Source organism: Acanthaster planci, linkage group LG11, assembly GCF_054643075.1.
Source record: "Acanthaster planci isolate LZ-2023a linkage group LG11, COTS_SCS, whole genome shotgun sequence".
Lineage (NCBI taxonomy): Eukaryota > Metazoa > Echinodermata > Asteroidea > Valvatida > Acanthasteridae > Acanthaster > Acanthaster planci.
In genome coordinates this window covers 10,382,695-10,407,234 of record NC_141787.1, presented here as the reverse complement: position 1 = coordinate 10,407,234, position 24,540 = coordinate 10,382,695, and the positions used below count along the sequence as shown (strand labels likewise).

At 42.8% G+C, this 24,540-nt stretch overlaps 2 protein-coding genes across 6 annotated transcripts in view; one reads left to right on the top strand and one right to left on the bottom strand.

Annotated features, from left to right (window-relative positions):
- Positions 1-921: 921 nt before the first annotated feature.
- LOC110988561 (uncharacterized) overlaps positions 922-24,540 on the top strand; it is a 62,977-nt gene continuing 39,358 nt past the window's right edge. For all 5 annotated transcript variants that reach the window (XM_087143269.1, XM_087143272.1, XM_087143271.1 and 2 more), the window contains exons 1-14: positions 922-1,058; positions 3,956-4,076; positions 5,616-8,629; positions 9,215-9,399; positions 9,924-10,159; positions 10,470-10,710; positions 11,159-11,346; positions 12,211-12,362; positions 13,274-13,335; positions 13,905-14,043; positions 16,307-16,534; positions 22,216-22,313; positions 23,059-23,140; positions 23,849-23,966. In XM_087143269.1, the coding sequence (XP_086999395.1) occupies positions 4,022-4,076; positions 5,616-8,629; positions 9,215-9,399; positions 9,924-10,159; positions 10,470-10,710; positions 11,159-11,346; positions 12,211-12,362; positions 13,274-13,335; positions 13,905-14,043; positions 16,307-16,534; positions 22,216-22,313; positions 23,059-23,140; positions 23,849-23,966 (4,798 nt within the window). In that variant the 5' untranslated portion in view covers positions 922-1,058; positions 3,956-4,021. The remainder of the gene's footprint in view (positions 1,059-3,955; positions 4,077-5,615; positions 8,630-9,214; positions 9,400-9,923; positions 10,160-10,469; positions 10,711-11,158; positions 11,347-12,210; positions 12,363-13,273; positions 13,336-13,904; positions 14,044-16,306; positions 16,535-22,215; positions 22,314-23,058; positions 23,141-23,848; positions 23,967-24,540) is intronic.
- On the bottom strand, positions 18,300-19,852 carry LOC147797460 (trace amine-associated receptor 9-like). Its single transcript, XM_087143401.1, has one exon. The coding sequence runs from the start codon at positions 19,769-19,771 to the stop codon at positions 18,905-18,907; it is 867 nt and encodes a 288-aa protein (XP_086999527.1). The 5' UTR covers positions 19,772-19,852; the 3' UTR covers positions 18,300-18,904.

The window sequence follows — 24,540 nt, the reverse complement described above, 5'->3', positions numbered from 1 at the left end:
ACTGAAATCAAGTTGTGTCTGGTTGTGTGATTTGTTTTAATTTCGAAAAACGAATGAACGAACGCACACGGACCCGCTAGCCTGTCCATAATATGATATACAGCATATACAGAGCGGAACTATTAACTGGGTTATGATTAACCCAGGACCCATGATTAACCCCCTGCGTTGCCAGGATTCTGAGCAAGGGGAGGGGAGAGCTAGCGGGGGCTTCACGCTAAAGTTTGAGGGCCCCCCCGGGGCCGGGGGGTGACTGGATGTTGGACATATACAAGTACATAATCGTGATCACATCAGGATATGCAGCGGGGCGACGGTGCCGGGGGTAGACGATTTTTCAGCCACGCCGCTGGATTAACCAGATTGCTCGGTCCATTACAGAGATCGGTCATAGCTATGGTTAGATTATTAAAATAATAATATAGTGTATAGGCGTATCTTCGTTTTTAGGCCTAATTTTGTATCCTCGTTTGTGAGTTAAATTGCAATAAAAAGCCCCGGAGCGCCCCCCCCCTCCCTGGGTGCGCCACTGACCCCAACAACGATGATTGGATTGAGCATCTTCATTAAAAGGCCCAGATACGTCTGTATATAAAACTAAAAGGCAAATGGAACAGGATCATACTTTTTGGCCAGGAGGAAATTCAAAAGTCATGGCGGGATTCCTCTCAGGGGATTCCTGCAACTTTTGTCAAGGGTCTCAAAGGCGGTCAGGACGACAGAACGGAGGCTCAGTTTAGCTGTTCCGAGGAAGAAATTTTTGAGTTCTTTTATTTACTTCTTTTATCAGTTTGAAACGAAAAATTGAAAATAATTAACTTTTTTTCCCGGTGTCAACTTGAAAAATGAGCCTTCGTCAACCTGCTGTGCGTTTTACTTTGCGATCAATCCACGCATGCGCATGCGCAAAGACACGTAGCCGAAGATACGGACATCGAATCGGGGAATCTGTGCAAACAGATCAATCCATATTTTGTCACTTTTTTACATAGTCATTAAAGTAAAACCCCACAAATATCAGGCAGTATCTGTCATTGAAGATCATACATTAAAAAAAGGTAGGTACAAATGAACTCTATAGCGGAATAGTGTTATTTTTTTAGTGAATTATGTTATACGTCGATATCTTGATGAGATTTTCCATGCCGTCCCCGTTGCGTTTGTGCCTTTGCTTCCGTAGCATAATTGTCAATGTATCACCAATTTCGTGAAAAGTTTTGCACTTACTATTTTCCTTGATTGAGAAGTAGTTTCACAATATATAGAATAAATCATGCAGTATTCTGATGAATTTACTAACAGTGTGCTTTCCAGTTTGGCGTTGTTAACCAGTCGTATACACTATTTTGGGGGGAAAAAGGAAAAGAAAGTGGAATTGTGGGTGAACATGGTGAAAGTTCAGAGTTAGGCATACTGTACTTACATGACTTAGGCCTAATTACTTATTAGGTCTATGCTTACCTGCCTGCAGACATCACTATCATGACTATTTTCCCCCTACAGTGGTTTATTGGCCACACAAAGATATCTGTTCTAAAAAGTCCAATTTAGCTGAGAAAATATTGAACCCTTTACTTAGAAAACACTTAGGCCATCACTTACTTGGGCATAAGGCCTAGGCCCTAAATGACTAACGTGACAAACAGGCCTAAGAGTGAGACCAAGAATTTTCAGACCAGTTTGAAAGGGTTTGTGCTCCTGTTTTCAACTGATATCCCGATATGAAGATTTTTCCAAAGTTTGCCCTTACATGCCTGATCAGGAAATGTGTTGATTTTTACTTACCCTCGTGGTTGGCATGTTGTCACTGTGGATTTTAACACATGGCACAGGCAAAATTACCCTTCATGCTCAGCAGAAGTGCACAACAAAAAGTTGCCACTGGACACTAGATACATGCAAGTTTCCTGCCATGGTTTTGCACAGTCTATGATCACAGCATAACATTCCCATTTTGGGGGTACATTCCTTTTCATGTGTTGTTTTAAAAATGGCTGTGGTGTGGTCTATACGCTGTACTGTAATGTTACAGAGACTATCATAACCGCTGATGACTGGAGTGATTTGGAATGGTAAACGAGGTTTAATCCTTATGTCATTGCCATTTTTCCATGTTTTTGTAAATTAGTTTCATTCCAAGGTTATTACCCTTCCAGGAGGAGTTCCATAGAAATAGGCATCCCTTGACACCCTGTGCACAGAAACTATGGTGTGAGACTAGTTTGAAAAATTCTAAGTGTTTTGAAGTAAATGCTTCAAATGCTGTCACTGCTGTATTTGATGTTTTACTAGACACGTTATCACTTTCTTGTGGCTTATGAACCTTCTCAACGGAAAAAAAAGTGATGTCCTTATTAAGGAACTATGACCAACCTTTCCCCAAAAGAAGCCAATTACAAAGTTCGAACTTTTTTCTTTTCAGATTGTAGTTGGTAGTTTTTCCAACATGTCTAAGGAAAACCTAAAGTACATGTGTTACACATTTATGTGGCCAATGGCATATGTGTACAGTGTACATGTATATCCAGACCAGTTTATAAGTGTAAACCTGCATGTAGACATTTAGAAATTTTCTAATATAATCGTTGCCACTACCCAGCTTTGTTAATATGACTGAAACTGACCAACAAGAACTCAGAGGGGTTGGGGGCTGGTGAAACAGTTGTGTTCATTGACTGATGTTACCTTGTTTGCACCTATTGTTGGAGTTATTCTTTTACTAGAATGATTCTATAAGAGGAAGCACTAGGTGAATTGTTTCACAAAGGTCAGTGGGTCTTGTTCCAGTGGTCAGAAGAAAGCACAAGTGCTGCAAAATGGGAAACAGAGAGAGAAAAATATCAAACCACTTTCTCCTTTATGGACATGCTGCATAAAAAACTGTTTTAGGTACATGTAACAAAACATCAGTGTCACTACATGTACCTGTTAAGGATTTCTAAGTACGGGTACAGGGTTGACAAATCTAAGAATGAAAGGATCTAGAAGGAGGTATTCGGTATTTCTTGACATTTTTGTAAATAAAAACTGTATGGCTTGGGAAAGAGTAACTTGCCAGTGGCAAAATATTGCTAGCCACTCATTAACTTTCAAATTTTAATTTTAAAGCCAAATCCACTAATTGATTGTTTCGACCTGTTCTGAAGGACAGGGATCAGGATTTTACCACTTTTAATATCATAGAACACATAGAAAAATCTACACATACATTTTGCAGTATTTTGTTGATACTGAACTATAGAGTCGGGGTGCCTGGCTTTTCATGGGGTTAGATGTCTCCCATAAAGTTCTTCAAAGAATATGCATTTAGTTTTATTTGAGCATAGTGATGGAGTTGGCACAGAATTTAGCAACATAAACCCCAGCTAAACTGCCCAGGGATTAAATTGTATGAATAAATACAGATATTTGATATATGAACATTTTTTTTATTTTGACTGAAGTTGTGCAAGTTTCAATTTGTTTTCCCTGACTACATGTGCGCCAAATCTGAGAAGATTCTATGTCATTTACATACACCGGTAACTCGAAGGTTAGGGGAACAAGAATGTTAAAAACAGTGTACATGTATGTGCAGCTTTGCTTGGATGGGATTTAACCTGTGAAACACTTCATGAGTATTAAGCAGGTCCGTTAACTTTCTGAACACACACGTAGTTTTTCTGTTTGCCCAAATCTTAGTGCAAGGAACCAGTGGCATAGTTCACTTCCATTGGAATTCAAGCTCTATAGTAAAATTACATCGGCTGTACTCTACATAATACATGTACGGTACCTTTGTCTATCATGCAAATTCCTCGAAAGTCTCCTGGTGGATTGTGAAGGAGCTCATATGGGAATGTTTGAGTGAAAGTAGCTACATGTAATAGTGTGCATTGTGATCCCTATGTGATGTATGTACACGTATTTAATGTCATTGCGTTTTGCTGCCATTTGCTGTTTTCCTTTCCTTTAGGAATTTTAACAAAGACAGGACTTCAACAATTTATAGATAATCAGAGAAGTATCTACAAAAACTAGGATGTCAAGCGGCGATCCAGGCCAAATGAACAATCAGGGGGGCTTCTATAGTCAAGGTAAGTTGTGCACATTATTCTTGAGATGTTACTGTGGAATTCCACGTCATCAGAGGGACAGTTTAATGTAGCGTGTACATACATGTACTTCAGTACCTTAACCACTTGCTGCCGGGTGCTTTTAAAAATGCAGTGCACACGTACATGTACATGTACGGGAGATTTTCAAGATTTTCAGTTTTCAAAATTCTTCAAAAATTCATCATTTCATTTAATGGACCTTTACACCCACACGAATGACTGTTTGGTGGCTACTCTAAGCTGACAGGCAACCTTTATTGACTCCTGAGTATTTCAGCCAGGCCTGCTGGCCTGTAAAGAGAGCCCAGAATTGGTGAGGTGTTGCATAATTTCCTTTTTCCCCAGTGAATGCGAGTGGCGTCTTTTCAAACGCAGATGGATTAGCATGCAACGGTGCTGTGTCACTCATCAATGGGGCCCTGGAGAACTTTTGTCCACGGTGCTAATCCGCGGGCGCGCTATGCCCCAAACCAGTATACTGTTCAAAAACAGTGATTGATTACCTTAAAAAATGCAAGCCAAAAAATGATGGCATTCCCAGCAGCAGGTCTTTTGTTCCAAGTACTGTCTTTTGTTACATGGACCAGCTCTTTTGACAGATTTCGGGCACTCCGGCTCTGCGTATAAACCCATGGTGCTAGAAATGGGGTTCCTCGGCAGCAAGTGGTTAACTATGTGTATGAGATGGTAATGCTCTTGTTACATGAAACATGGCTGTTGTCACTCTGTCAAATTATTTAGTAAACTGTCATACAGTGTATATGAAAAATCTTTTTTAAAGAATTGGAAGATTCCCACTTACTTTACCATAAAACAGTGATAATGGTTAATATAATCCAATAGATGAGTTTTACTTTGTTTCATGTAAAATGTTGGGTTGAATCCTCTTTGACTTGAAATGCTCTAGGACAAATGGTAAACGGATGTTGTATTGATGTATGTATGCATGCACACAAAATTTTGATATGGAACAGATTCATTTGTGACAAGTGCACCTGTTTCCACAGAGATCAATACTGTTTGTTGTGCACACAATGCATGCACTAAAATAAGCACTGTGTGCATAAAGCGAACCCAGAGTCTCAGTTACTGAGTAGCCCAATAAAGTTGGAGCTTTCTGAAATGAACCACTTATTCCAGAAAATTCTGTTGTGTTGGTAGTTCTTTCCAGTGCACCTGGCTTCATGATGAAGTGAATGACTGTTGGATGGATGGATTAAACATGAAATCGTGATAAGAATAGCAGAAGTTGTGTAATCATTATCTTGGTGGAAGCCAGAGACATTTATGATGTCTTCTCAACACCTCGATTGCGATGTGGAAACCTTATTATGTTAGTTGTTTGTACATCTACCTGTACATGTATGTGATAGGACAAATAAACAACTTGGACATTCTCTTTAGAAATGTTGTTTAAAACCTTGGCACAGCGGATTGTAAGGCTCGTGTATGATCTTTATCATGAAGTAAAATATGAATCACTGAATAGTTTTGTTTATTTGCATTTAAAAAAAACAGGTCCTCCTCAAGATCTTGGATTTTATAACCAGGCTCCAGGTGGCAGCGGCCAGGAATGGTTCAACCAACATCCTGGTGGGGGTCAGCCTGTGTTTTTGAATCCCGCTGATTACCATAAGCCACAACCAGCTATTTACCAACCCACCAATCCCGGCGAGCCACCACCAGCCCCAGGTAACATCGTGCCAGAGGGACAGCAGCTTGCCAACAAAGGCTACGCAGTTCCCCATGAACCCCAGCAGGCATATGGGCAACCCTTTTTCGGTGAAGGACAGTACCCGGCCAACCAGTGGAACAGTGTCCAGCAGAATAACGGGGTCCCGCCGCAGCAGCAGTTAAGTCAACCACTGAATGGAACTAACCACATGGACCCTGTGGGTGACAATCCCCATCCCTGGAACCCAACCCAAGTTCCTGGGCAGCAACAGTTTACAGACTACAACCAGGCCCCGACCACAGGAATCCACAGTGGCCCGTACCAATCGTTTGAATACAGCAACCAGGAGCAGCAACAACAAGTTGGGCAGTCCAGTTTAAATTATGGAGAGTGTGCATACAGTGATGATAATGATTCCCATAAAGGCTTTGGCTCCTTCTTCCACGGTGATGACTCTGATGTGTTAGCGTCTAGCGGAACACCAAGTTTGTCTGCAAGTGAACGACAAACCCCAGATCATGCCCTTGATCCTACCGTAGCTGGTGACCCCAGCCAGTCTATACCACCACATTCCAGCATAGGTCAGTCCCAAGTCAAAGGCCCTGTTCAAGAAGGAACCCTTGTTGACCAGCAGCACCACGGTCAGCCAGGTGGGGATCCTCCACAATTTCCTGTTAATCAACAAGAACCAGTTACTCATCCAGCTACCCAACCCCCAACTTCCCATCCTTCAGATGCCATGTTCAGTCAAGAGCACCATAATGATCAAGTTACTGTGATAAACCCTGACAAGAGGACTCCCGCGGGGTATGAAATAGCCCACAGTGCTAACCAAATTGACGCCCAGACCGTGAACCATGCATTTACTCAACCAAGTCAGAATCAAGCAGACGGAAGTAATGTTGTTAGAGGTATGCCTTTAGACTCTGCCGTTAGACAACCACAGCAGATAGGGGTACCCACAGACCAGCCAAACGTCAACTTTGAAGGAATAAGAAATGATAATGCTTTCATGCCAAGTCCATTGGTATCTTCTCAAGGGAGTTATCCATCAGCCATTGCTGACAATGCAGCACTTGAAAAGACGGATCAACCTGTATTAGCAGTGAGCCCCTCACTTGCAGATGACCAAATGAGCAGTCGTAGTCAGGGAAGCTCGCTACATGGCGGGTTGGTCAGTTCCCAGTCCCAACCTCCGTCAACATCAACCAGCAGAAGCAACTCGATGTTGGGCGACCAACCTGGCAGTGGCCATCCCTCCCTCAGCCCGGTCTTACGAGATGCCAGTTTGGGTTCAGTTAGTCCCAGGGGTGGAGACGATTCTCCGGTCGTGCTGCAGGGCTCACAGGGCCAAGTTTCAGCTCATCAGCAGGTGGAACAAAGTGAATGCAGCGGTGTGAAAGCTTTTTCGGATGCTCTTGATTCGGCTGCCGTCGAACAAACTTGCTCAAACCAGAACAGGGAAAGGGTGGAGTCGGACCTGTCTCCCCAGAGCAGCTCTGTAGCACCTGTGAACCAAGAGGTCCAACAGGATGCTCCAAACACTGTGACACGGGATCCTGAAAATGTACAACAGCCAGAACAATCATCCTATCAGGCAATATTGCCCGACCCAAACTTGGGACTTGGATCTCAATTTCAGCAAGAAAGTGGGCCAGTAATTGAAGAAATGCCATTTGAGCCAGGACAAAATGTGCCACCTGTTTCTCCAGCAGTCTGTCCTACCTCACTTCCCAGTGCAACAAATGTGACACCTTATAATCAACTAGAGGCATCAGTTCAGGCCGGTACAAAACAGTCTCTGCCCCCAGTTCCTCCTGGATCCGCTTTATTACCTCCAACAGGTCAGCTGAAGCTCCAAGCCTTCCAGGCACAGAGAGCTGTTCCCCAGGGCCCCAAGGAACTCAGCCCTACTGACGAGAAGTCTCCAAGTACTCATCCGAGTGCATTTCGCAGCGTTCAGCGTGGCCAGCCAGCCCAGCTCACCTCTGTGAATCCGTCGCCCCCTCTCTGGTCAGCAGAGGTTCCCCCAATGCCGGCCAACATCCTTCTGGCACCTGCTGCCCCACCCACAGCAAGTCTTGTCCCGCCGATAAGACTTGCCACCCCACACGACCAGACATCCGCAAACTTAGCAGCAAGCGTTGCATCTGTCAGCGTACCTTCTTTACCAGCAGAGGCAGTGCCGCTACTTACTCAGCCCACAGTAAACTCAACTCAGCCAAATCCCAGTCAACCCACTCCAACATCAACCTCAAACCCAAGCCAGCCCAGCGTGTCCTCCCAGACCTCTTCTGGCTCAGTACAAACGTCGGATATGAGCCAGGTCACACAAACCATGGGCAACCTAAAGTTGGACCCCGCTCAGAACCCTCTGCCCACCCAGCCCATTCCGCCAGTGCCGGTACAGCCAACTCTGCAAGCGTCTTCCTCCGCACCTGTTGCTAATAAAGCCCCAGAGACTGTGTCACTGGCGGCGTCAGTCCCTACTCTCGCCCCACCAGCAGCTGCCAGTGTTGCTCCTGTGGGCAGTGTATCTAGTGCCCCAAGTAACATTCAACCTACACAGTCGACACTGGCTGCTACTGGGGTTCCACAGACTGGCCCAGTTCAGAACCAGGCTGCTGCATCTCAGCAGCTCCAACAACTGCCTGCTAGTGTCGAAAATCAGCAGCAACTGCCGCAGAACCAGACAGTGGCTAGCCAGCAGGCACAGCAGCCACTTCCAAGTGTTGAAAGTCAGCAGCAGTTGCAGCAGCAGCAGCAGCAGCAGCAGCAACAACAACAACCATCATTTCAGCTGCAAGACCAAGTGTATGGGCAACCTCAAAACCACCCAAGACAATTCCAACAGCAGGTACATATTAGTCAATTCATCATTGTTAATTCTTGTTAATTGAAAATCAACCGCCAAAAGACAAAGTACCAGCTCCTTTATAAAATGATAAATTGATCTGTGATGATCCAGACCTGTCAAAGTATGACTTCAAGCTGTCCTTGGGCATTTCTGCGAATAATTTTTGAAATCTGGAATGTTGGTTGTCTTGGGGTTTGTGGAATTACAGAAAAGAAAATCTTGCAGTTTAACCTTAACCACCAAAGGTTGCTGGCCCTAACCTTCCCCATTCTCACAAAGCCAAACACCCATATGTGCACAGAGTTTGTTGGACTTTGTTTTTCTGAGGTATGCCAAACCCAATTGCAAAAACCAGCTGTTATGGGCCTACCAGACGTATCCTCACAGAATTAAACACTTTACTTCTGTTTAATTCTGTGTGGTTGGGGAAGGTTAGGGTTAAGTACTAAGTATTTTCTATTAGGTCTTGCACATTGGAAGTTTCATCAGAACTCATTTTTTCGTGTCAAAATAGCTAGGAAAGTACTTGTAAAATCAAATTTTTTCCCCACCAGTAAAGTTGTGCTTTTGTTTTTCTGCTATCAGGGACCCCCAGCTGGCAATCAGTGGTATGACCGTCGATCTGCCGACCCTTACTATGACAGGCAGTACTACGACCAGCGGTATCCTTACGATTACCGTAGCCAGCAGTATGATTACTACGCCAGGCAGGCTGCATGGGATAGGCAGCGGGCCTATGGGTACAGAGGATCAGGATATGATGCCAACAGGTGTGTTGGTCATATTGTGAATAACATCCCTGCTAAATGTGACAAGATGCAAACTGTGCTTTGCAGCTGTCATTCACGCTGTGGAATTAGTGGTCAACAGGAGTAGCAAGAAACACTTGGGAATGCGAAGGATGGTGTTTATAAAGTATAATACAGTGCTCATTGAAATGAAGTCCATTTCTGTTGTGTGTGGCAGTTAGGGTGGCTTCTTATTTCATGACCATTACTTTATTAACCCTAACCATCCTCAGTCCTCCAACAGGTGAAGGATTGAGGACGGTTAGGGTTAATTATAAGAAACTTGTCTTGATTTCCCGTGCCATTGCAGCGTGAATCTGGATTGCCATGCATTCCCACAGTGTTGCAACATATGGGTGGTGTTTGAAAATGTTTAGCAGTAATCAGGCGAACTTAGAGACAGTTTGTATGACGCATACAATTTCACAATCAAAGCATAAAGAATAAAATACTTCTGGAATCAAGAACTTCTCAAGATTTCTCATATACTTGTATGTCTCTTGAAGGTCCTATTCGAGACAAGGATACAACAATCCCGAGCGGCCCCGATCGAGGCAGGGATACTCTGATCGGGATCGGGAGAGACCAAGGTCTCGACAGGGCTACCAAGACCAATCCAAGCAGGAAACGTACCCTGATCAAGAAGACAGACAGAGGCCCCGATCGAGGCAGGAGAAAGGCTATGGTGCTGATGCCTACCACAGAAGCTATGACAGGAGGGACTCAAGGGATTACTACAGAGGTTAGAGTTCAAGTGTCATGTTTTAGGTCGAGGGACATTTCAAATTCACGCTATATCTTGCACTAACCACTGAAACTACTTCTCCAGGATGATCTGAACTGGGAATATATAGAAACTTTTGCTCTGTTTCTCTTAAAATTCTTCTCTTAAGGTCACTTGCTACAGCATTACCCCTCTGTAAATTCAAAGGAATGATCATGCCCAGTTTAAGAGGAACCATCCCTATCTCCATGTCGCAGTTCAAGCCACCGCACTAGTTTCTTATTAAGTTGAAATTTTGGGAATCATTTGCTGTCTCGCTCAAAATCAGGTTATGATGCCTATGGCAGACCGTACGACAGACAGGCCCAGGAATACTGGGCCAAACAAGGTTACTACGGCAACCGCAGTTACGACGAGCGCTACAAGAACTGGGAACAGCAGAAACAGTATTACCGCGATCGTGCGGACGAAAGCCAGAGGCAAAACACCAGTGCCCCAGAGCAGCGCTGGTCATCAACGGAATCACAGACTGGTAGGGAAGGCTACCAAGGCAGCCAAGGTGACTCGAGGTAAACGGTTACGCCTGTTTCAGACTGTTATTAAATGCTGTCCTTCAGCAGCATGGAGGGTCAAGAATCAGCAGAACTTTAACCTACATGTATGTTCTTTACATTCTGCCACCAGTCCAAGGTCCTTGACCAAGGAGCATTCTGAATTTAAAGACAAGATCAATCAGTTTGGCTTTATTATTTAAGTTGGTGTGTGAACATAACTGATTAGGAATTGACCAATTTGCCAAGCCATTTTAGTGCTGCATTTGATCTGATCAAGTTGGTTTTGGACACATCTACATAAATTTCTTAAAATTCCCTGCTTTATCCTTGATAATCCACTAATACCTGTGTGCTGTTGATGTCTGTCCAAGTCACATCAGCAGTGTATGTGGATGTTTGAAATCTGCATTTCTGTAGTTGACCCTTCACATCTTCACCAGTCTCTGCCTTTTGTTCTGGCCAGGTTTGCGTCGGAGTTTCACCACCAGGGCGGAGGCACGCCAGAGAGGTACAGTGCCGACCAGAGCAGCATCTATGCCCAGGAGTACACTAACCAGAATGCCAACAGCAGCATGCCATACCAAGGCCAGTATGGGAGTACATATGGGTACGGGGACAGCACAGATGGAATGTACCAGGAGGTTAAGCAAGGTGAGCTGTACAACAGCCTTTTGGGTTCTGTCTTCATTAATTGACCTTTTCGCACTGTTAAGAATTTTTGTATCATAGATTTTAAAGCAATTATAACACTGCGTCTCCTTTCAATATGCTGTTAGTTGTGTGCCAACTGTAGTTTACAAATCATGACCTCGACAAAAAAGGATGGACACAAACAAATGATGTGCTGTTCGTGAGTAATTATGTGGGGTTCACACTGCCTGATTGATTCCTTCCAGAAAGCCGTCAAACCCCTGCTTAAGTAAAACCAAGTGAGGCAAAAAAGACAGGGTTATTGTTCTAAAGTGACTTGAGCGATGCAGTCTTTAAAATTTGAATGAATACATTTGAATAGCACAGTTACAGTTGTTTTGCTGTAGAAAAGTCTGAGTATGTGATTACTGTGCCTTCTGTAAGTTTTGGGGAAGCGTGTTTTGTCAGGCACTGTTTAGAGCAACAAACTGCCAAGGTCCAGTATGTCTTTTGAGCAGTAGCTGGCATAATGCGGCTTTGTTAACTGGGGGGCTTCCCGGATGTACATACATGTAAAGTTGTCGTGTGCCTCATTCCTCTATTGGCTTCATGCTCGAGCAAAAGAGGGCGCTGACAACATCGGCCCTCATTTATGCTTTGCTGGGTGACCTATGCCACATGCTGCATTTATACCAGGGAACGCCATTGACTGGTAGACATCCCTTCATTGTCCTTTGAAGTCCAAATAGTTGTGGAGTCAGGAAGCAGGCAGTCAACCTGGACTGGGAGGGGAGGGGGCCACTCAGGTACATGTACTGAAGTCCCAGAATGTCAGGAAATAACTTCTCGTCCCTTTTTTTTTTCCTTTGTGTTTTTGGCCCTCAGTCACCCCTCCACCCCCAGAGCGGCTGACCCCAGCCAAGTTTGCCCTGCCCCATGTCGTAGCGCGGTTCAGCCCTGGGGGCCACCTGGTCAAGGTCCTGCCGAACATGCCCCAAGACGGAATGCCAGCCACGGTGGAAGTACACAGCATAGAGGTAGTTACTTCATCCGTTTTGTTTTTTTCCTCACCAATGTTTAAAAATTCAAAGAAAATTCCGACCTTATGTACTTTTTTGTACACATGTACATGTATGTTTGTTCACATTACCATTGACCACAGAGGTTGCTTATTTCTTGCGTTCTGAAAGAAAGAAGTGTGTCCTTACTTTTGGTTTATTAATGTTATTTGTCAAATGCCTGAGAGACAATTTGCGTCAAAGGGTATTTAACCCTAACCCTACATAATGCTACTAATTACTACTTGTAGTAAAATGTAGTACTGAGCGCTGTCGCTTGTAAGAGAAAATGACTTTATTGTTTTCTTTCTGTACGAGTAACAATGGAAGTAACCCAGCCAGAAGTAGTAATCTGTAGCATTAGGTCCTTCAGGCTCAGACTATTACTTAGTATTTTGTAGTACTGTGTACTGTAAGCCAAACAATATGCTTGGCAGATAGGGTTAATAAGCATTGAGAGGATTTCATGATACGTTAATACGTGTACCTCGGAGTGTTTGCAAGACAGAAGTTAAAGGTGCCTCAAAATTAGTCATTGAAGTTCAAACATATTGATTGTCGGTACAGAGAGACCTTGAACACTTCGGTCAACAGCGTCATGCAGTGAGTTGCTTCAATGGGCCCTTACATGTATGTTTCGTGTGAATGTGTCCTGCACAAAAGTGAAGTAAAACAGTAAAGGACAAATCTGTTTCTTGTTCAGAAACATTGTTTTAATATACACCTGTTTCATGAGACAAGCTTTACCCCTTAATCCCTAACTGCTAGGAGGAGAAACCTTAGTGACTCAGTAATTGTGCATGGTCCCATTCTAAGTGCAGTGCCAAAGATCTGTTGTAAAACTGGATGGCCACACTCATGATTTGTAAAAAAAAATTGAATTTTTTCAGACCATGCTGGAACACACTGCAGAGGCAGAGGAGTTGAGAGCCTTCCCAGGACCACTCATCAAGTATGTAGACCAAAACCCTTGTTGACCCTCACAGACTTTCTGTTATGTCACTACCTAGGAGCTGTACACATTACTGCAACACCCTTAGCCACTGAAGGGCTTTGACTGTCTCCAAGACTAATCAAACAACATCACCAAGGATAGACCTTTCCTCACTTTTGCTTGTCGGGGAAAGGTTTATGGAATTTGGGTGACCAAAGACTTAAACAGACACTTCAGTAATATTCATGTATCCATGTGTTACAGTCTGAAATTTGGGCCTAAGCATACAGGCATGGAATTGTCCCCCTAGTAGGGGCTTGCCTATTGGTGCCCTTCTTGTGAGAATGCTCATTTGAAGTATGAACATAAGCAGTTGGTTATTTTGATTTAAGCAGACTGTTTACAGGGAAAACATTCATCTTGGCCTGTGATGCCAAACGATAGCGGACAAGGAAAAATAAAACACCAAACAGTTTCCAGAGCCTAACAAACTCCTTTTTCAAGTAGTCACATTCAATTGAATTATTGCATGAATTTTTTTGTTTTGTTTTTGTTTTCTGTGTGTGCTGTGCACTTGGCATTTGCAGAGGAGAGACCCACAAAAGCGACGTCATCGGCTTCTGTCACCGGAAATCATTGATGTGTAAGAACAGCACGGACATGGTGGACAGGGAGTCGGCCAGCCTGCTGTGGGACCTCATGGAGCTGGCGTGCCGACAAAACGGGGTAACCAGCTGCCTTGTTTGAATTGCTCGACCGCAGCTTGAAATTTAACACGACTGTATGGGTGGTGACTTCCGCCACTGTCATGGACCTGTGCCGAATTTCACTGAGTGATTTGAACCTGGCTCACCTACCAGAAAAAAGCACCTGTACAAGATAAATATGCTGAGTGAGACATACTGCAAACCCCTCGGTGCTGGGATTGTTTCGCAGAAAACTGGTCTTGGTTGGGGGGGATCATGGGGAGATGATACCCCAGTGACAGTCTAGTGCTAAGTTGGACTTCATAAAAACAGACCCTGGCGAGTCATTTACGCAAGATTTATAGGGCGGCAGGACATTTCTTATTGTCACTGAATTTGTACAAAGCCCCAAGGGCCTGCCACATTGCAAATTTTGCTTCAGTGCAGGCTGTGTAGAGTGGTTGATTTGGAATTCAGTAGATAGTCACATGTGAGCAAAGCGAGGGAGAATTCTAAAGTTTGACCTGTTAATCACTTCTGCGATCGTAACGTCAGAATGTTTCAACGCACTTTTCCGTGAAACTGTGACAGAGCCATTGTTATATGGTTTACACATCCTCCTGCCTGAACTGGTTAAGGCCGGTTCATACTCAAATACAAAACAAATACAAACACGAATTTGTGATGTCAAGGTCAGTATGAGCATTGAAGCATAGCACAAGTTGATTCTCCAACAGCGCATGCTTAAAATGAAGCGTGTTGTAGCTCATTTTGGATACATGATACGCAGTTGCAATTATGCAGTATTAACGTAGCCATACCATGGCTTGCGTAAGGAACATGGGTGAGCTGAGATGATGTCGGATTTTTTTTATTCCACATGGCCTTGTCATGATGAAATGCTAAATTGGCTCATTTCTGGTGTGGCATACATGTATTGTGTAATGCCAACTTTGCTCTGCACTTTTTGCAATCAGGAATGAAGCTCTTCCGTCGAACTTGACAACAGAAATGACAGTGAATTGATTGGAATTATATTTTCATCAGTCCCCTAATTTGTGCAGTGGGATTCTTTTGTGAGTTAATGGCAGGGATCCTCTGCAGCGTAAATTGACCGCAAACATCTGAAGGCAGAGTGGATGACAGCGAGTCTTTATTTCATTTTAGGGGTTGTTTGTCTAACATTCAGGGATGTTGATCCACTCTCTTGAAGAATGGAGCTCGTGACATACACTGTTTATTACATTTCAGACATCAACTGGCAACTAACTCTGGGATTCGACCACAGAGAGATTACTAAGAATCAACTTAGTCTGATAAATATTTGGACGTGGATTTTCGTTAAGGATGCACTCAAGTTTTACTTGTCTACCCTGCTATTAAACTAAGATGATAGTTTTTATTTAAAATCTTCTGCATTAAGTGATTGACGCATCGAATTGAAAAATCACGAGCATTCAATGGCTTGCGTGCAGTGCGTAGACGAATACGTTTTTGCCATGTAAAAATGTGTTGGACAGCTCTAGTGAAACCACCTTCATGCCGCCTTCATATCTGCTTTCATCTTTGGTCTCTGTATGGCAAAACTTAACATTATTAATTCAGTGTCCACATCACCAAACGCTACCAGGATTCAGATATCACAGATCATTAGCTACTTAGCCACACATTATCAGCAGATAAAATTTCTTTGAACATTCTTTGTGCTATGGTTATCACTGCCTACAAGTATCTTTCAATATTAGGGCTGAGTCAATTCGAATAATTCACTGTTTGATCGAATATCCAAATTTATGGTCGTACCGACCGGTAGATTGTTGATGATCAAACTATATACAAAATCAGTTGCAATAATGCACACAATTGTATATTATAATCATTATAGTAGCTTTTTACATCTTGGAGTACCTCCAGCCATGATTTAGCAAGATTTAAGAGATGACCAATAGTGCGTGCCGTGTCGAAAATTTCTATTCCTTTTAAATTGTTGAATGAATAATTTACTTTTTGAATCGTAAGATTCCTGTCGATCATTTGAATCTGCTTGAAACAAGCCACTGTAGTGCAATTTTTCCCTCATTGAAACAAAAGAAAATTTTCCCTTTTCGAGAATTTTGCATTTGAATATTCAAATCGGAAAACCCTCTAATATTCAAATATTCCATAATTGATCAAACATTCAGTTATTTGGATATTCGGCACAGCCAAACTCAATATCATTGTGCTGTCAGTGCAGTAAGTTATCAAAAATCAATTAATACTTGATTTCTGCAAAAGAATTAAATCTTTACAAATGCCAACAGAATATCATGGAGTCTGACGTCTCTGAACTGCTCCTGAAAAATCACCCCATGGTGTCCTCGTCTTCATCTGAGACCCCAGCACCTACGGCAGGAGATGGGGTAGCTGGAGAGGAGACTAATTCTGAAGCTCAGAGGACAGAGGTCATGACCAAGAGAAAGCCTCAACTGAGAGATGTGGAGAGTGACACTAATAAATTCCGCGAGCTGCTTCTTTTCGGTCGTAAAAAGGTAAGAGTGATCACATACTGTGAGGTTCTTGTTTCGTGTCTGATAGAAAGGGGGAATCTTGAATTGTAATGGGCTGCTGCAGTTTTCAATGGTTAACAGTTGTAAAGGAAGGGCACTTTGTAGAATTTTCTTTGTATGCACTGGTGAGAGACACATACTGCAGTTTTGTACACATTCAGTTTGAATTGGACATTTGTTTGTATCAAGGTTAAAATTGTAGTTTTATTCGCATTCTGGTGGACATTGCAGTTTTTTGCTCATTCTGGTGAAAATTACAGGTTTTGCCCACATTCAATTGAAAAAAATGCAGTTTTTGTGCCCGAAGTGGGAAATAGCTGTTTGTTTTTGCACATTCAGCTGGAAATAAAGCTCCTTTTCATTGTGCAGCATAAAACATAAAGTTAGAACTTCATGCAAGCTGTGCATTTCAAGGTAACTCTCTCAGTTACTGTTCTCTCAAGGGTTTCCATCAGCTGTAGGTATCATGTGCTAAACATTTTACCTGCTTGGTGTTTCATTCTGTGCGGGGTACTCACTAGCAAGTCTGCAATATCCAGGGGTTGAAATTAACGTTGGTTGGCTGGCCTGAGGCCAGTAAAAATGTCGGCGGACCAGCTGATCTGAAAAAACTGGTGGTCCGGTGGGCCAGTTGAAATCTGATGTCTTTTCTGCTTTCACAAATATCTTTTAATAATCTTTCTTCATGTTAAAATGCTTGTTTAAGGAAAAAAAACCATTATTTTCCCGAGTTTCCATTCACGTTTCGCTATCGCAGTGGTGAAAACACTTGCGCAGAACTGCATTAAACGAAGCTGCTCTGGTTCCCGCCGTGCCACACCCATGCAAAAGAATGCGTGATGGAAATGTAGGACCCAGAATCAGTCTGTACTGTACATGTCCACTCTACATTAGCCGTACATGTCACGGATGCAACCCTAAGGCTGCAGGTCCAAAAGACATCGATGTTGCAAGAGGTTTTCTGCAAGTTAATTCACAGAACTTGATGTCTTATTTATGTATGTATTTTCTGCATTCATGAATTTATTTTGAGTTTGTTCTGCTCGTGGCTCCAGCTCAGGGTTTACCACCCGCTGGTCCAGATGCCTCACGCACGCTTATCAGGCGATACATGGACACTGTTGGCCAATTCGCTGTCGCGATCGCCTGAGTAGCACCCTGTGAATTGTCTATAATTTGAATTGTGAATTGTCGAATGTAGAAATTTTTACATAGATTAAGACAGGTGTTAATCACTTTTTGAGATAATTTTGGAAGTCGTCATCCCCATTGATGCCATTCAATCAGCAAACCAAAAAATTTCTGACCTACCGACCTTATTTTTTTTTTGAGGCCTAGCACAACTGTTTTGGGGGCTAATGAAAGACTGCGTGTATTGCAGTAGGCCTTAGTTAAATAACCAAAATTATCGTGGATTCCGAGAAATCTTGGGCAAGTGTTGATCCTATTCGAGCAACCAAATATGTGGCATGGCCTGCCCCATCAGGCAAATTAAAAAAATACAATTTGTTGCAGCCTGCACCGTAACAAGGATTGCTCAAGCAACTGGGTTTGTGGTTCTGGTATGGGACCGCCAAACTTTCAGCAGGACCAGTGATAATTTTGCTGGCTACCTGAATTTCTATCCCGAATGTCTATGTTCAGAAATTCTCTTTAGAATTATTTGTCAGACTTTGTGAACTTTTCATATTTACAGATTATTTCCATTGTATTTTTTTTCCATTGTGCGACTGCATTCCCGTTTGGAGGTTTTTATTTGTCTTCTGAGAAGTGGCCCAGCTGCCACGTAGGACAAGCCAAAGAAACGTGCACATTGAAATGAATAATACGAATGCTATCATGATATAGGCATTCAGTATTCCAAAATAGATTATAATAATTACTTTGGGACATTATCATTTCTTGATAACTTAATGACTGAAGCATATTTGCAAATTGGACAAAAACCAAACTGTGTTTAAATTGGTTTTGTTTTTAACATTTTCGCCATCTCTTTACCCCAAAATTTGTTTTCATTTTCCAAGCCTGGAAAAGTCATGGAAATTTGTAAAAATGAATAAAGTCCTGGAATTCCTCAAACGTGTGTGATTTCTGTTATCAGAAATAAGTGCATAAAATGCGTGATTATATTCGCAACTTTAAAAATCCTAATAGTCCAAGAAATTGTGTTATTGGGTCATGGATTTTCATAATTTGGTCATGGAAAAGTCATGGAACTTAATTGTCCTTGAAGTGCAGGAACTGTGAGTACATGTACATGTACATACACTGTAGGGAGTTTGGGTACATGTATGTATGTTGCAGTTGGTGAAGTCGAACGATGGAATATGGAATGCCAGCTTGCTTTGGTCTTCAGTGTGCGGGATGGACTTGTTGCTTGCATGTGTGCTGCCATGCAACCACTAGTACCTTCTTGGCCTCCTGTCTGAAACACCTGTTCAGGAATATGTAGACCAGTGCGTTCAGCCAGCCATGGGCATTGAAGAGGAATTTACACCACACAATGATTGTAGACTGAGGCTTTTCTAATGGGTTTGATGTGAAGAATACACCATAAACAACACTGGCCACGTAGGGGACGCTCGTCAAGGCAAAGCACAGGGTCACGGCGGCGAAGGTCTTGTAGCCCCGTCTTCCACTTTCAGCATTGTGGTTCTGGGGCTTTGGGTTCTGCTGGTGGATGGGGAGTGCATGCTTCCTGCCTAGAAACAGGAGCCTGGCGTAGATGGTGCAAATCAGCAGGCCTGGTATCCCCACCAGCAGGCTTAGGATGATTGCATACCAACGGCGAGTGTGGACTGGCTCCTGCATAAGTATTACACAATAGGTACCGTAGGTACGGTTACTTGGCTCTTCCTCCCCGTCTTTCTCGAGTCCGGGGACAACCATAAATGAAGTGGCAAAGATGAAAGCAAGTCCGAACACTGCCCAGAGCAAGGCTGCTGAGATCTTGAAGACTCGTTGGGCCTTTTTTTGGGTGTAATATAAAGGGCGCGTTATCACCATGTATCTGTCTACGCTTAATGCAGCGATGAATGCGACAGATGCAAATGACGCGGCATCAAGCATGCATTTACTGAGGATACAAACCTCTGGCCCAAAGGGCCACTGCTGTGCCAGGATAGCCACAAAGGTTGCAAGAAATGGCCAGATTGTCAGCATATCTGCTATGGCCAGAGACACCATGCAAAGCTTGGTGCTGCTGTCGAGGTTGGGCATTCGACGAGCCACGACGATGGATAAAGTCCCTCCGATGCCATTAGCAGTGGTATTGAGCAAGTTGAAAGTTGCAAATAATGCTGTGACAGCTTGGTGATAAAAAACAGAGGTGCTCATTCCAGAAGTTGAGAGTTACATCAGTGGCATATGCTCGTGTAGAAGTTGCCCCATGTGAACATGTGCATTTACATGTCAGTCCTTGGTTTAGAGGCGCTACTTAAACAGCAGTGAAAGCATTGGAAACTGCAGTGCATGTGTCTCATGATCATGGGTGCATGCTGAAGTTGGACCTCAATTACAGAACCAGCACTGACTGACTGCTAGTGGGTACGTGCACACGAAAAAACCCCAACTGAAGCCTGAGTGTACATGTGGTGCTTAAACACGGTCAGGGTACCTGGTACCGGTTGTTCTGCCTGTTGGCATGGCTACGTGTGGCAATTTTAACAGATGGATGTACATGTACATTGAGGCTAGGCTAATGGACACAACAAACACCAGGCCAGAACTCATTAGAATTCAATTTTTGTTGATTGTCAGGCAAGCACATATTACCATGAGATTCCTGCCTCGACGTTAAGTATTAAAAGTGCATTGGGAGAATTTTATTTTTGTATGAATTATACTTAAATTCCTTTATAATGCAAGAGCTTTCAGCTATCAAAGCATGGCATAACCCTCCCCGGTCTGTTGCAGATGAAGTCTTCAAATCTTGTAGTACAAAACCCGATCTTTTTTAATCTGAAGTTGTTTGTGTTTCTGCTTTTGTTGAACAAGTTGTCCTTTCACTGCATACATATTTTTACAAAAATTTTACGAAAAAATTGTCAATCGCTGATCTGCTTTGAACCATTTGATTTAGCTGATCAGTAGGTTGCATAATAGTCAAGAAGTGTTGTGGCTTTTGTTCACAATAGCTAATGCAAAACAGGTCTTTTGGATCCCATGTATCGAAAATGAAAACACATAAAAGTATCATTGCTGGCACCATGATACATGTTCATTTATATGCCAAACATGCCAAATCCAACCAATCCAATGACTGTAGGTGATTTATTTTAAACCTTAAAAGTTACATGTAGGTCTGGTGCTTTGCTTTTGTTTGGTTGTATCTCCTGTAAATTTGTGAAAGTTTCTGTATTATACAAACTACTTTGAAACCCAGCTGGCGTAGGTTGTATCTTCTTGTATCTTGTATCTGGAGACTTAGAGCATAGGTAACTTGGGACTTCTGTGTTCGGTTTCGCCTTTCAACCATGTACTCTGTGTTGTGGGAGAGCTTGTGAGACAAACATGACTCACTGGTATGATAACTGTACGGGTGAGCAGGCGGTTGTAGGTTCGATTTCCCTCCTGAAGTTTTTCCTGTCCATCTCTTCAACAGCAGGGGATATCTACTGCTACAGTGGTGGAGAGCAAGTCCCAATTCATTAAATACACTAGTTTCCATATGTGTAAAAGCAGGTTGGGCAATAAACAAGATTGATTCTTGAGGTTGCTAGAAATTGCTTGTAAATGTCATCCACCAGTCTGTGCCATCCATGCAGAGAGACAGTCCTTGAAGGTCCACGGTAAACAAGGGAAGATGGACAGCTTCCAATTAGGGCTTATGTATGCTGGATTACCCTGGGAGTGTTTTTCTATGGTTTGACTGGCGCATAATAACCTGTTAATCTGTACTTGCCAGTGAGTATCCACATACCGTACAGTTCTTTTTTCTTCATGACTTTGACTTGTGTTAATGCTTGCTGCTAATTATCTGGCATAAATTATTGTCTGCGTTTCTTATCTTTGCTAACTTACACATCACTGTTTGCAGAATTGTTTGTGGTTTTATATTAATTTTGCTTATATGGACCTTGGTTACGAAAAACTGGCTTGTGGAAATTGAATATACATGTACTGGTAGCTGATTGAATTTCATTTTAAATTTTAAATTTAAAATTAAAAGATTAAATATACTACAGCACATGAGGTATTTTGTCAATAGTATTAACACATGCGATGTACTGTACCAGTATATCGGCCTGCCGTCACACTGTGCATGCTCCTTTCATAAGGAACACATATAAAGCAAGTGTGTTTGTCTTTGGTGTTTACTATCCCTTGTTACCATGGTATTCCCTTGCTGAGTTGGTACACTGCAGAAGTGGTTCTGTAATCCACAATTTGGACTGTACCTGTAACTGTGAGGGTTTTCCAGTACTCAGCTTTGTTGTTCTTTCCGGCATCCAGTTGATTTTTATCCCCTCCCCCTGACTTTGAAATCGTTTGTGCAGGGTGAAGTTGTTAGCTCAATTGCTGATACAAGTGGATTATGGAAGGGTGCGCTGTCGACCCAAACTTTAAAAATTTTTGTTTCATTCGAGCTCACAAGCTGTCTACATGCGCATCAACATGTACATATGGACTGTGACATGTTCTTGAATGTTGTTATTTACCAGGACGCCTTGGAGGCTGCAATGAAGGCGGGTCTCTGGGGCCATGCCCTCCTCCTTGCCTGCAAGATGGACAGTAGAACCCACACGAGCGTCATGACAAGGTAAGAGTCCCTGCTTTATAAGTGGATGGTCATTGTTAAAAAAAAAATCTGTGAAGCTTTACTGATTTGTTATAGCTATTGAGCATTGAGTTTCACGATGTGATGTTCAGGGGTGTGAGAATTCATATTTTTAGCTGATTTGAGCTTTTTTTGCTTAGATTGTTGACGCTGAATTTCAGCTATTTTGTGCACCTGGTTTGTACAAAAGTATGAGAACTTCTTACATTTCAGCATTTTGCTAGCTGTTTTCAGCTTTAAGTGGCCACTCACACCCCTGTATGTTGAAATCAATACCTCATGAAACAGCTTTTCGATCCTTTTTCACAGTGAAAGTAAATTTTTTTTATTCATATTTTACCTTTGCTTTTTACTTGCGATCCGACGTAACACTACATGTAAAGGTATGCAAGAAGACATGGCACGCCATACGGTGTAACATCAACATTTTGTATACCATCTTTTCAGGTGCCGTGCACTGTTTGTAAATTTGTGATTTGGCTTTTTCTGGAGAAGGCCAAAGTTGCATGATGGCAACATACATTTAGTTGTCATAAATTCTGCACTGTGTACAGTACTTGATATCTGTACCTTCCAGCGCTTTACTTGTTCTGGGTCACACTCATCTTTAGAAGCAGTGTTTTGGTCTAGTTACTCAAGTAACCTGAATGCTCCACCAAGTTCAGCAGTTTAGGAACAATAAACGCCGTGCTCTGATTCCGTTGCTGTCCTGTCTGTTGCTTTGTAGATTTGCCAACAGTCTACCCATGAATGATCCACTTCAGACCCTGTATCAGCTCATGTCAGACAGGCAACCAGCCGCTGTCACCGTGAGTTGATTGCCTTTGTTCAACTTCACGACCACGCCCTCTTTTTGTAATAGATTTGGCGAGAAAAGTTTGTTTGACTTCAGGCCATTCAAGTGTGTGACACAAGAGGGGGGAATTGTATTACACGTACATGTATCTCTTACGTCCTTGGAACACATGCTTCAAAGCTGCCCCAGTTTGCCAGATCCCATCCCAGTGCAGAAAGCAAGCAGCAGTATTTTTAACAGTTTGATTGAATTTCCCTAAGAAATGAATTGGTTGACTGTGTGGTCCTTCATTCAAACCAGGTAAATTGGTATGTGTACCAGACCACATTCTGGTTGTTTCTTGTCAAGCTGTTTGTGGCTGAAGTAATTTCCACTGTAAACAGTTCAGCAGTGTTGTAGTCGAGCCCATCACCAGTCATTCCATCTTAACCAATTTACAAGATATTCAAATGTACTGTGACAAAAGCATTTGTTTGTCATTGTTCACTCTGCTTCTTACGACTGGTCTGGTGTGAAAGGACTTGTGGTGGACTGGACTACAACACCGCATTTTATTAAATTAATTGGAATGGCTGTGATACCTTGATTGTCTTAAGTGGGCTATTTCCCATGTACAAAATTTTGTGCTGTTTGCCTTTGGTCAGTTAATATACATGTTGAGTATTGAACCAAGTTCTGGAATTTTTCTATGCCTTGTTTTTTGGGTTTGTTTTGCTTGAAGAGTTGCGCGGATGAGAAGTGGGGTGACTGGAGACCTCATCTGGCCATGATCCTGTCCAACCTCAGCCAGGACTCAGAACTGGACCTCAAGAGCATCGTCACACTGGGAGATTCTCTCGGTACGAAATTCAGCCAGCTGTATCATAGTAGCTGCAGCCTGTGTGCGGAGATCAAAATTCAAATGTCCAGTTAGATTCAATTTCTTTCTAATGGTTCTTAAAGGCATAAGTGGATATATGTTGGGACCCTGTGGTTTGCCCATTAAGGCCACATAAGGGCATTTGCCATTTATATAGAACACAAGAAATAGGTATTTCAACCCCTTCGCTATGGAGTACTGCTACTACAGCACCATTGTGTGAGCATATAGTGCATACATGTACCACACATACAGTCCATTCACCATGCAGCTGCTGGTTCATTGGGGCGTGCTGCTGGACAAAGCTCTCCATTCAGGGCACACCACAGCCCAGCAGTCGCGGTCAAAATAATCCTGCTGTGAAGGGTTAAGGGTTGCCTTTAAGCAAAAACAAATGTATACCACAGTCTGCATGCTGTTGTCTAGCCCACAAAAATGTTGGTGATCATTTGTTGGATAGTTCATTTCCACCAATCTCACTCCTGATTTACTCGTGATGGAAAGGTTTTTGTGCTAAAAATTCCTTAACTTTAGCATGTGGAAGTGTTTCGTAC

Excerpts from the sequence above, each read along its gene's own strand:
- LOC147797460 (XM_087143401.1), bottom strand. The coding sequence starts at position 19,771 with ATGCCCAACCTCGACAGCAGCACCAAGCTTTGCATGGTGTCTCTGGCC.